At 36.2% G+C, this 12,324-nt stretch overlaps 1 protein-coding gene across 1 annotated transcript; it reads right to left on the bottom strand.

Moving 5' to 3' along the window:
* Nucleotides 1-6,044: 6,044 nt before the first annotated feature.
* Nucleotides 6,045-6,740, bottom strand: LOC134740918 (uncharacterized). Its single transcript, XM_063673574.1, has one exon. It carries the CDS (start codon nucleotides 6,738-6,740, stop codon nucleotides 6,045-6,047), a length of 696 nt encoding a protein of 231 aa, XP_063529644.1.
* Nucleotides 6,741-12,324: the final 5,584 nt, after the last annotated feature.

Raw genomic sequence — 12,324 nt, 5'->3', positions numbered from 1 at the left:
AAAAGGCATCTCTACAATTAGAATTACGGTTCAAAATAGAATGACTAGAAAGGAATGTCAAATGCTGAAAGGGCTTAACAAAAGCGAGTCGTATACTTCGGTTAGAATTGTCACTAACCCTATGAACGCCAAAGATGGCCATAAACTAGTACGGTTACTTATAGTGCAATATTAACTTTAATGCATTCCAATAAGGTTTACTATGCCGCGTTATATGTAACACTAATAGGCGTGGCGTTCAATGGGTTAAAACAAGTTAGTCTGACTCCAGTACACACTGACAACACACCCTTAATTTTATTGCTTAATTTTCAAGGATATTTACATATTTAAAGTTTTATAAGGTAAAATACCAGCTTCAGGAGACACTAAATAATATGTTGTAAGATGTTGTATAATTGATCAGTAATGAATGGCGATTCCCACGTGGCCCGCGTGTGGCGTCGGCGACCGCGCGTCGATCTGATAACGCTAGACAACATCCAGCTGCTATCAGCAGACGTGGAATCAATTGCACTCGCGGAATTATCGCATACGATACCTGACCAATGCCTAATTGGACACTTCCTTGTAGTTTGTCATGTGTATCTGCATTGATAGGCTTTGGATAATTATGGGGCAAAGCGCATCGCCTATGTTTGGTGTAGTTCTCAGGGCTAAGCAAGCCGTTTGCTAGGCTGGGCCAATCATGAAGTTTTTTTTGTCAGGCGTTTTAATAACTAATATTATTGTAACTGCGGTATACTCGTATATAGTCTTCTGGCCTAGTCTATTAGTAGATAGTGTCGATACTTCAAATATGTTGAAAATTTAAGTGTTATAGACACATTAAGAAACTGTTAGGTATCTATATCGTCAATCCATTATTAGTGGATGAAATTTAATGTCGGCAGAAATAAGTTTTCATAACGCAAATTTATCATCAGTTAATAAAAAGTAAATAATAAGTAGCACCGTGTCACTGAGTCAAGAACGTTAATAACTGGAGCTAAGGTTCATATTTCCGTTGCTTCTTTTTTAATATCATGCGGTAGCAGGAAATGCCGTGGCTGTGTCGTGTCAACAAAAAGTCTAAAAGCACGCATTATGTTGTTAACTCCGACTTAAGTCATTTCATGACTTCTGTTGTCTGACGCCACTTAATTTTATCACATAATTTATGGCATTGCATTCAAACGAGAGCTTGACACTGCTTAAAATAACATCAGTATTGACTATTTATAAATATTTTCTTATTTTAATAAAATATCTATTAGAAAAGTCAGAACTTTATTAAACATTGTCTACCATGATTATGAAACACATGAATAGGAATTAAATCTCGTTCGTAATTCGAATGTACTGTACCCCTAACATGAATATTTTAGGGTTGTTTAGGTACTTTTTTATTTTAATCATTTTATTTTGAGTAAAAATTTGTTTATGTAATTTTGGTCGGTTACCTGTTTGTTCGACTGTCGACTTTTAAGCTAAATTCAAATACTTATGGAACAGGGTTTCTCCATAATGCAATTGAAGGAACACAACATCTTTATTGAATGCTCCTTTTATTAATTACCAAAGTCGGCTCTTTCCTATCTTTATTTTTTTTTTAAATACCTCAAAATTTAACCGATATCTAATCATTAGTGGTTCCACTTTTTGCACTATTGCTGATATCCGTTCTTCCATCTATTTTCGTGAAATTATGAAAAAATAAATACAATAAACTTCATAAACAATTTCGGAGAGTTCAGGGATATAATGGGGTAATAGAAAATATATATTGCCACGTAAAAATACAAAATCTGCATTCAATCTGTGTCCATTCATAATTCTAAAAACTCAAATACCTCTTTTAAACCTGTAATTTTCATGCCATTTTCCCTGCATTACTCTATAAGTACTTATTAAAATTCTTTAAAGCTACTGAGAGTTCACTTTGTTGTCGCGATGCTGAATGGTAAAAACTATCACAGCAGAGTAACATTCCACTGCCCTTCGCCACCTGCGGAATTATTTTTATAACTGACGGTACTAATAGGAATGCATTCTGTGAAATACTAAAAAAAAGAGTCATTTTAACGATTAGTCACAGTCGCACGGGAATCGAATGCTGAAGCATCGGGATTTAATCGATTATGGAGCTAGTATCGATAATCGCGAGGCGTCAATTATGCCTACATCATTCGAAAGTTATAATTGCAAAATATTGCGCACGCAAGGCCAAACAGTCTTATGTCTATACTTTATTAGTTACAATGAAATGATAGGGATCTTAAATGTTCTTGCAACTTTGGTTCTTTGTAATTAAGTATTAAAAAAAAATAAGATGAATAATGCGGTCTACGGTGGAGCACGCTTACCTATGATATACATAGTTATACATAGGATTGTACTCATGCGGAAACACAGACTTCTTCTCTGCTGTCAAGATATTATGTTTTGCGGGAAAACATTTCACATGCCCAGATATTAAGCGACAAAATGAATTCTAAAGTCACTAGCCTTATATAATCCATTTTAAGATTTGTTGTATGTACTACTAACACTATATGGATCTATATGATTCGGAATAATTAAATAATTGAATTGAATTTAGTTATTACTTACTACCTACTTTAAGATCAAGGTCGTTTTTGTTTTTAATCGAATTTTAGATCACTACTCACATTAAAGCTTAATAGGCGTAGCGTTTATATTTGGTAAATACAAGAAACTGCGTAGACTGAATCAATTTTAGTACAAGTCTCCGCCATCAGGGTGTCTTAATAAATTATCTTACAACTGTCAGACCACAGTGGCCCGGCAATTAAACGGGCGAGTGAAATTACCACACAATGTGGCGAGTATATCATGAGATGACGTCCGCGCACTACGCGCTGGCCCACTCATCATACTCGAGCCACGAGCCACTCGCCTGCTACAGGGGGGAGCATATTCAGTATTGATAGATTAAGCATTTTCCTGGGTGAGAACTAAATAGGATTTGCGTAATGAAGAATGTTGTTTTATGTTAAATTTATAATAAATTTGATCTAGATTTAATACCTTTCAAAATGTAACTAAAGGTTTATTTTATTTTTGAAGTAACTAGTTTTGTAAGGTTTTTGTTAACTTCTATATATCACATATTAATATTTCAATAGGAACACTGCCTGGTATAATAATATGACCATTTTATACAGAATATGTACACATATCGAATACACATACATATTTAATGCGTATTTAAAATTAAATATATAAATATCTGAGTTTCTCTTGTATGAAAGTTAGTTCACTCGTTCAAGCCAGTCAATCAGAAAAATATTTCCGCCGACATATTTCTCGGAACGTTCCTTGACGGCTAAAGAGTATTAATAATGGTATAAAAAACGCATAGGCAACAAGCCTAGAGCGAAAAGCGACCGCTACTTAAGCGTTTCATTTAACGTATAATATTAGTACATTACTACAGAGGCCGGGAAGTAAGGGGTTGCCGGCCGAATGCATATATACGGCCGAACGTAGTGAGGCCGGATAGTTATGAGGCCGACAACCCCTTTTCACGCCGATGTATGTATAGTGCTTTTCTCAAACATGCAATGAAATAAATAAAGAAATTACTAAATCAAAGTTTTAATTCTAAAGAAACTAAAAGTAAACTAGGCACAAAATATAACTACCACCTGTACCTATCTTTATCACACGTGTCGTATATTTTACACATGTAGTTAATCAATTTTTTGATTTTTCGCCTTGCATCCTTCTGACTGTAGTTTTAGCCACATAACTAAGATTACATCGTTTTTTATGTTGATATTATGCTTCACATACATCGTCGCCTTAACATGGAGTATAATTAACAGGTATTCATTTAATATTTTCGTCGGAACTCATATTAAATAACACAATAAACAACGCACAATAAATCCAATAAAATAGAATTACAGATACACAATGAAAAATGTTCAACTTTACCTCCAAAACGATTAAAAAAACACCAACGCGTGTTTGAGTAGACATTTTTACCGCTAATATTTAAATGAAATATAGTTTGTCAAAGGACTGTCTCATTTCAAACATAGACAGAGATAATCATACTATCTTTGTCTTACACTGGTACTAGCACCCAAAAGAAAAGGATGAGTATAGTTTTTTTGTTGTTATTTACTGACAAACTGGTTTGACCAACTATATTTTAAATCTGTATTTGTAGGTAAATTTGCAATTCAATATTATTGGAATTTGTTAATAATGTTTTATTTATATATTTTTTGTAAATTCGATACAAATAAAACTGCAAAATATATTAATTATCGTTTATTGTTTTTTTTAAAGGGGTATTGGCAGAATGTCATTCCGAACCATAAGCAAATATTGGTTATAGTTTTTTTTTGGCTGAATGCCATGATGCTGTGTCACAAATATATGTGAAATGGAAATTAAAAAAGAGCCACTTCCCGGCCTAGGCCTGCAACTTTGTATGAAATTTCATTACAGGCCCCTCGTCTAGCCGCGCCGGAGTCGTGATACTTCCCAGCCTAATATGAAGAACGTAATATCAATATTACATAGCATGTTTGAGAAAAAATTAATTACGGTTGTAATTATTTAGTAACCTTCAGCTGATATACTGGTACCCACCTAGGTATGTGTTATTTTATCTACTTACATGGTTTTATATAGATTACATATATTTATCTTCTTCTTCTTTGCCTGTCCCTCTTCCCAGTTTATCTGGGGTCGGGCCTCCTTGTATATCTGCGCCAGAGTGCTCTGTTCTGGCTTGTCTGCGTACTCAGGTTCTCATTCCGGATCTCTTTCTGCATGTCTGACCACCAGGTGTTGGGTGGTCTTCCTCTTCCTCGGGATTGGTTGGGTATATTTAGGGCCTTTTTAACAGAATGCTCATCATCACGTCTAAGGATATGGCCATACCAGCGCAATCGACTTTCCTTTACTTTCTAAACTATAGGTGCTACCTTAAACGATCCCCTGATAAATTCATTTCTGACCTTGTCCAATCGAGTCACTCCTCCCGCCCATCTGAGCATTTTCATCTCGCTTGTGTGGAGTTTCTGTTCGTGTACTTTCTTAAAGGTCCAGCACTCTGCTCCGTATGTCATGGCTGGTCGTACAACCGTTTTGTACACTTTCCCTTTTACTCTGATGGCCATTTTGTGATCGCACAGGACACTCGATAATATAATAATCTCCATTTAAGCCATCCGGTGTTGATACGGTGATCTACGTCCTTATCGACTTTTGCATCGGAAGTAAGTACCGACCCTAGATATTTGAAACTGTTTACTTTGGGTAGTGCTTGAATGTCTATATAAATGTTGCACCCAGTTTCTTCTGTGCCTCCAAAGTTACATTCCAAATATTCGGTTTTACTCCGGCTTATACGTATCCCGTGGCTTTCTATGCGTGTTACCCACTGACAGAGTGTTTCCTGAAGGTCTGTTGCATTTTTCGATAGCAAGACGATATCATCCGCGTACAGCATACATTCTAGTGTTGACTTTTGTATGTCTCTGGTGATGTAGTCCATGCATACGTTAAACAGTAAAGGACTCAAAGCTGATCCTTCTTGGACCCCTACTTCTACACAGAACGGATCACTGAGGCCGGCAGGGCTTTTGACTTGCGTTTTTGTGTTTTTATACATATCTTGGACTATAGTTATGTAGCACTCTGGGATGTTTTGCGCTCTCATCGCCTGCCATACTAGCCTTCGGGGAACTCTATCGAAAGCCTTCTCCAAGTCAATGAAAAGGAGATACAAATTTTCTTTATTCAAACAGTATTTTTCCATCACAACTCTGAGTGTTTGAATAGCATCTATCGTTGATTTGCCAGGAGTGAAGCCATATTGGTTTTCGATATGCGGATGTGATCATTTAAGCGAGAAGCAATGACTCTTTCGAAAAGTTTTAATGTGTGTGATGTGAGCTTTACTCCTCTATAGTTTCCACACTGTGCAATATCGCCTTTTTGTTTATAAATAGGACATAATGTACTATTACGCCAGTCTTCGGGAATCTTGCCATCTTTAATAATACAGTTGAAAAGTTTAGTCAGCCAGGGTACTGCATTTTTGTTAATGCCTTCTTTACTTCCTCAACTGCTATGTAGCTTATAGGTCCCTGGGTGGCAGGCGCATATGGCATAAGTGCACTGGGGAATTCCTCGTTCATTAGTTGTTCGTAATATTCCTTCCAACGGCCGTTGATATCTTTATTTGCTGTTAGCAGTTTGCCTTGGGTATCCTTGATGTATTTGTTAGTTTTAATATCGAGGGTGGATCTGTAGCGTTGTCGAGCAATTTTGTAGATGGTATTCTCAGTATCCGCCTTTTCTAGTTTGTCATAGAAGTCTTCTCTAGATTTCGCTATGGATTGTGCTACGGCAGATTTTGCTATCTTCTTGTGGCTTTTATACTCTAGACGGTCTTCTTCAAGGTCTGATTTTTGCCACAATTTGAACGCTTCTCTCTTTGCCTTTTTAGATCTCTCACACTCGTTCCACCAGGATGTCTCCTTATTCAGGCGCAGTCCTCCGCGCGATACTCCCAAGGTTGCTTTTGCTTTCTTAAGGCAGAGTTGTTGGAAATCGTCCCACATTTGGTTGCCTGGCTTGTTTGCCTCTACATCTTCTACCACATAGGTGGCCGCCCATACGAGGAATTGTGATCCCTTGGAGGTGTGCAACTCTTTCCACTTTATGCTCTCTGTCCGGTCTATGTGTGTTTTTATAGGCTTGGGTAGAGTCATCACTGCAACTAGGAGTCTATGTTGTGACGTAAGCGCATTACCTGGGATCACTTTGCAGTCTTTATAAAGTTTAAGGCAATTACTACTGGCTAGAATAAAGTCTATCTGTGTTTTATGGTTTGAGCATTTATAGGTGATAAGATGTTCAGCTTTCTTCTGGAAGTGTGTGTTAACAATTTTCAAGGAGTGCTTGGTTGTAAAGTTCAGAATATCTATACCTTGCTGGTTTATACAGCCAAATCCATATCCTCCATGGGTATCAGAATTGAGATCTTTTCTTTCGCCTACATGCCCGTTCAGATCTCCCCCTATATGGATGTATTCTATTACATATATTTATATTGCATATTTTTACTTTCAATCCTAAAATAGACCCACAAGTATATTTGTATAACGGTTAACAAAATTAAATATAATTTAGGACGTCCCAGCAGAACTATTCCTATATCGCATAATTGGACAATGGTCCAAATCTTTGCAAGCTTCAGATACTGCCTTTCGATTAAGAACTGTATTAGGTGCAAAATAAAATGCGTCGTGCAATTATTATAAAAGCGCTTCGCTCATCGCTCGTCAGCAAACAGGATCTCGGCCACCGCATGCGACTAAGAAGCTTATATAGGTAGTCCATCGCGACGCGCTCATCAAAGAGCTTATTAGGAGCCGGTATGTTATCGTTATTAGTCAACTACTGGGGCCGTTTTCCGAGCGCCCTGTTGGCTCGCTTATGAAGCCACGTCGGAATGTGTTTAATGAGCCCCGCGATAACTTATACACTACACGTTCATTTACACTTTTTGGAATTTCATTCACTCCCCCTTGTTTGCTAGAAAGAAAGCGTTAAATTAATTAGCACCAGAATGCATAGAGAATGATCTACGAGTCCAGGATAATTTATTGAGGCCCACGAAGCTACTGAATTAATTATACATATTTCGTAATATATTGCACCGTTACAATATTAACCTGACGTGACATAATTACTTGATATACGATCACTTTGTTTTAAAACATCGTTTTCAAAAGTAGCACGAAACAACATTCAAAACGGCCAATTAATTCGTGCTTAATGTACCTATCTGATTTAAAATATGTATAAAGTATAGTTTCGAATTATAATAATGCCTCAGAAAATTCATCATCATAATTTTAATTTAAAAAAAACCGGCCAAGTGCGAGTCGGACTCGCGTTCCAAGGGTTCCGTACATTAGACAATTTTTAACAATGCATTTTTTTATGTGAAACGTAAGTGAATTGTCTTTATAAAAACCCATATTACCCGTAGGGGTCGGAACAAAAACTAAGAAATTTAGTTCGACTCACGCTTGACTGCATATTTCTAATAGGTTTTCCTGTAATCTAAAGAACTATTTTGTGTATTTTTTTCAAAGTTTTAAACCCAGTAGTTTCGGAGATAAAGGGGGGGGATGGTCATTTTTTGCCCATTTGCTTGAATAACTTCTAAACTGTTTGTCCTAAAATTATAAAAAAAATATATTTGAAATACTCACTAGCAATAAGCTTTTTCATTTGATATGTAACACGATATAGTTTGAAAAAAATATTTTTTTAATTTTCTCATTTACCCCCCAAAAGTGGCTCCGATGTTTAAAATTAATTTGTTTACGTTACATGTCCATCTTTGGGTCACAAACTTACATATGTGTACCAAATTTCAACTTAATTGGTGCAGTAGTTTCGGCTGTGACAAACGGACAGACAGAGAGACAGACGCACGAGTGATCCTATAAGGGTTCCGTTTATTCCTTTGAGGTACGGAACCCTAACTAGTGTACGTTAAGTACGTTTATCTAGTCTGGTTGATTAGATCGTTCCTAGGAGTTTCATACAACAGGTAAGACTTTTTGCACATTGACAGACAACAATTTTCATAATTCACAAAAAGATTTGCCACAGGTAACAGTGCTTCAAGCTTCCTAGTAACCTTGTGCAGGGCGTCAAACAATTTCCATTTGGCAAATCAAAGCTATTTTTAGGGTTCCGTACCCAAAGGGTAAAAACGGGACCCTATTACTAAGACTCCGCTGTCCGTCTGCCCGTCTGTCCGTTTGTCCGTCTGTCTGTCTGTCACCAGGCTGTATCTCATGAACCGTAATAGCTAGACAGTTGAAATTTTCACAGATGATGTATTTCTGTTGCCGCTATTACAACAAATACTAAAAAGTACGGAACCCTCAGTGGCCGAGTCCGACTCGCACTTGGCCGGTTTTTCAAGACCCGAAGGAGGCGCTAAACTGTTGCAAAATATGTGGTTTGGCGGAAAATGATCATCTGCTATACAATATACTATTTTGGAAACGGCTGAATTAAGTATTTATGTATGTTGTAAATAGGTAGCCAATTTATGTTAGTATTAATCACTTAAAATAAGGGTAGACAAGTAACTGTCTGCTTACACAACACACGCTATTTACAAATGTTTTATTAAAATGAGACGCATACAGTGAATTTATATGTGTAACTTTATAAAACGTGACCTTTTAGTGCCCTTCCAATGTCCAAAACAAAACCATCCAAGAAATCATGTTCATCATAAATTTACCATTGTATATTATTTGCAAGATAAAGTAAAATCAATTACGTGCGGTACTTTAATTAACAAAGTAAAAAAAAGTAGGTATCCCTTAAATCGAATTTAAACTGTTGTGAGACATACTTACATTAAATAATCCTTTATCACGACCCTATATACTGATCGCGGTTTCACTTGTTCTAGTCAAGTAGTTCAAGGCCGTAGGTGCTAGTTATTTGTTAGTTACATGACATTAAGAGTCCCCGGCAAGCTCGGTTCTCCATACAAACGTAGTTTACGCTCTCATTTTAAAAGGACTTGCTAGATTGCTCTGAAACTTTGTACTTACAATAGGATAAAGGTATATCTAGCTCTGTAATTAGTTTATGTAGCTTCAGATACAACAGTAAAAAAATACAACGAATTTAAGTTTTTCATACAAAAATTAGAATAATGAAACTCCGTTTGTACTTTGTATGGAAAGGTGAAATTTGGCCGAGCTTGCTCTTAAGGATTTTCATGAGATTTGTAATTGTAACGAACGCGCACGGTAAAATATTAGTTTTTTTTTTCTTTCAGTAGCTGTGTACCGGAAAATATTATATTTTAAATTATAATACCACCTTTTATAAAGCATTAAAGAAACTAATTAAAGGTTTGCGAGGGACACTAATCAAATAATGTAAAAAAACTTTATGATAAATTAACTTTCATCCTAATCCATGCTGAAACACTAACAATGTAATTATGTAATACTTAAATCGTGCGATTCGGAGTAGTTCGCTCGTTTACTCGGCGTTCGTATGTATTGTACTATAACTTGGCCTGGTGAAGTCATTACAAATTCTTTGTAGACATCAGTAAGCAAATATTCAAGTGACCAGACATTATCGTAGCTGAAGAGATTCATAATAAAATTATTGGTACGTGGCTGGTGCCATTCCCAAGGGATCACGTGGACACCAACGTGGTACGGCGCTCTCAGGAATTCATATCACTCCTATTACATTTTTATTAGACCTTTCATAACATATTCAAGAATGAGTACCTATTTTGTAACACGTTCCTTTCATAAATATCCAGATTTTTGTAGAAAGGGTGATCCAGAAGTAATGTTAATTTAAATAGTCAATACCGTTAATAAATTCATACATGTATGAATTGTGTGTAGCTATTTAGTTCTTAACAAATTACTTTAAGTACCTACCTAAGTTAAATGCTAACAACTAAAGGAGGGTTATTTGATATTGATCTTAAATTAACCTCCTGCTAAAAAACATTTTTATCAAAACCGCTTACCATCAGGCTATCCGTCTCCTCGTTTGCCTCCTATATCATAAAAAAGCAATCCAGGAGAAAGATTGATTTTTCTAAACTTTCTTGGACATTATACAAATTTCTCGTACTTACACATTTGATATGGGAAACGGGACAAATTATAATTAGAATAAGTATTATAAAATAAAACTATGAAAACAGATTATGTCGCGTATTTTGAATTTATAATACACCCCGATGTTTCGAACCCTTTACGGCGTTTGTGGTGAACGGGTGACTGAAGAAAAGCTACAATGTGCAAAAATTTCCACACAAAAATAATGCCATAATAAACCATAAACTTTAAGGCTGGTTGTACATGCAAAATCAGTTCATAAGGCTAGTTATACAATACAACTATATTCAAGTAAAGATGTACGCGATAAAGCTACGCCGGCTCTAACTCTAACGCTACACCTCTGATCCAAGAAGATTGAATTCCTTCCTAAATTCGTAAAGGGTTCGAAACGTCGGGATGTATTATAAATTCAATATACTCGATATAATCCGTTTTCATAGTTTTATTTCATGAGTAACTATCGCGGTAACTGAAGACAATATTAAGTAAGTATTATAAGTTCATATTGGATATGCAATCAGCCACAATTCAAACACAATGTTTATTGTTGATACTGAATAAATATATGAATATGAATTATATGAGCCAATCATGAATACTCAGAATATATTCCTATTATGCGATTCATCAGCCATTTAATTCGATATGTTGAAAAAAAAAAGCAAATACAATATTGTCATTTAATTAATTTGGCCGTCAGAGCACAAATTGGAACGGAAATCCAAGCCTTTATATTTCAAACGTAATTAAATCTCTGCATATTTCCAACGCCCTGCTTAATTATTAATTGGGGAAGTTGCAACAATATTTAGATCTACGTGAGTACATAACATCTATCGACAACCAAATAGGACACACTTTATACCACACACATCTCATATTAGGTGTGGCATTTCAACTTTAAAAATCTGATTGTGATTTGGTATTTACATATTTAACATGACTAGCAGTCGTGGCATGGCGGGCATTTTATTCGTATCTTAGTTCAATCAACATTATCATGATTCACTGTGATTAATGTCGAATTAAGTAGGTAGGTACAATCGAACAAAGTAAGTAAAATTATTAGGACACTTACCTTACGGTGGGTCACACCGTAAGTATCATAATAATTTTACTTTTTAGGGTTCCTTACCCAAAGGGTAAAAACGGGACCCTATTACTAAGACTCCGCTGTCCGTCTGTCCGTCTATCCGTCTGTCCGTCTGTCCATCTGTCTGTCTGTCACCATCTCATGAACCGTGATAGCTAGACAGTTGAAATTTTCACAGATGATGTTGCCGCTATAACAACAAATACTAAAAAGTACGGAACCCTCGGTGCGCGAGTCCGACTCGCACTTGGCCGGTTTTTAAATCAATGTAATACCAATGACGTAGTAAATATAAAAAGGTTTCACAGTGGAACAGGAATCAAGTGGTTCGCCAGCTGCATTAATAAAAAAATTGTTAAGAAATGATCTTTATATGAAAGTATGAAGCCGAGAGAGATACCGGTATAAATGCTATTTCACTATAAGTACGAATATCACCCGCACTCATAGGACACGTACGCCCATCAGGCCTAGAATGCTAATGTCGTTATGCTTTGTCCGTCGATATTAGCTAACGAAACCATGTCGTCGCCAATTATATTAGGAGCTCCCCTATCTGAG

The sequence above is a fragment of the Cydia strobilella genome, chromosome 4 (genome assembly GCF_947568885.1).
Source record: "Cydia strobilella chromosome 4, ilCydStro3.1, whole genome shotgun sequence".
Lineage (NCBI taxonomy): Eukaryota > Metazoa > Arthropoda > Insecta > Lepidoptera > Tortricidae > Cydia > Cydia strobilella.
Note: the sequence above shows the minus strand (reverse complement) of the source record. Positions and strands in the feature narration are given on the sequence as shown.

Bases quoted from the DNA above. Each gene is read 5' to 3' on its own strand.
- LOC134740918 (XM_063673574.1), bottom strand. From the start codon at position 6,740: ATGACTCTACCCAAGCCTATAAAAACACACATAGACCGGACAGAGAGC.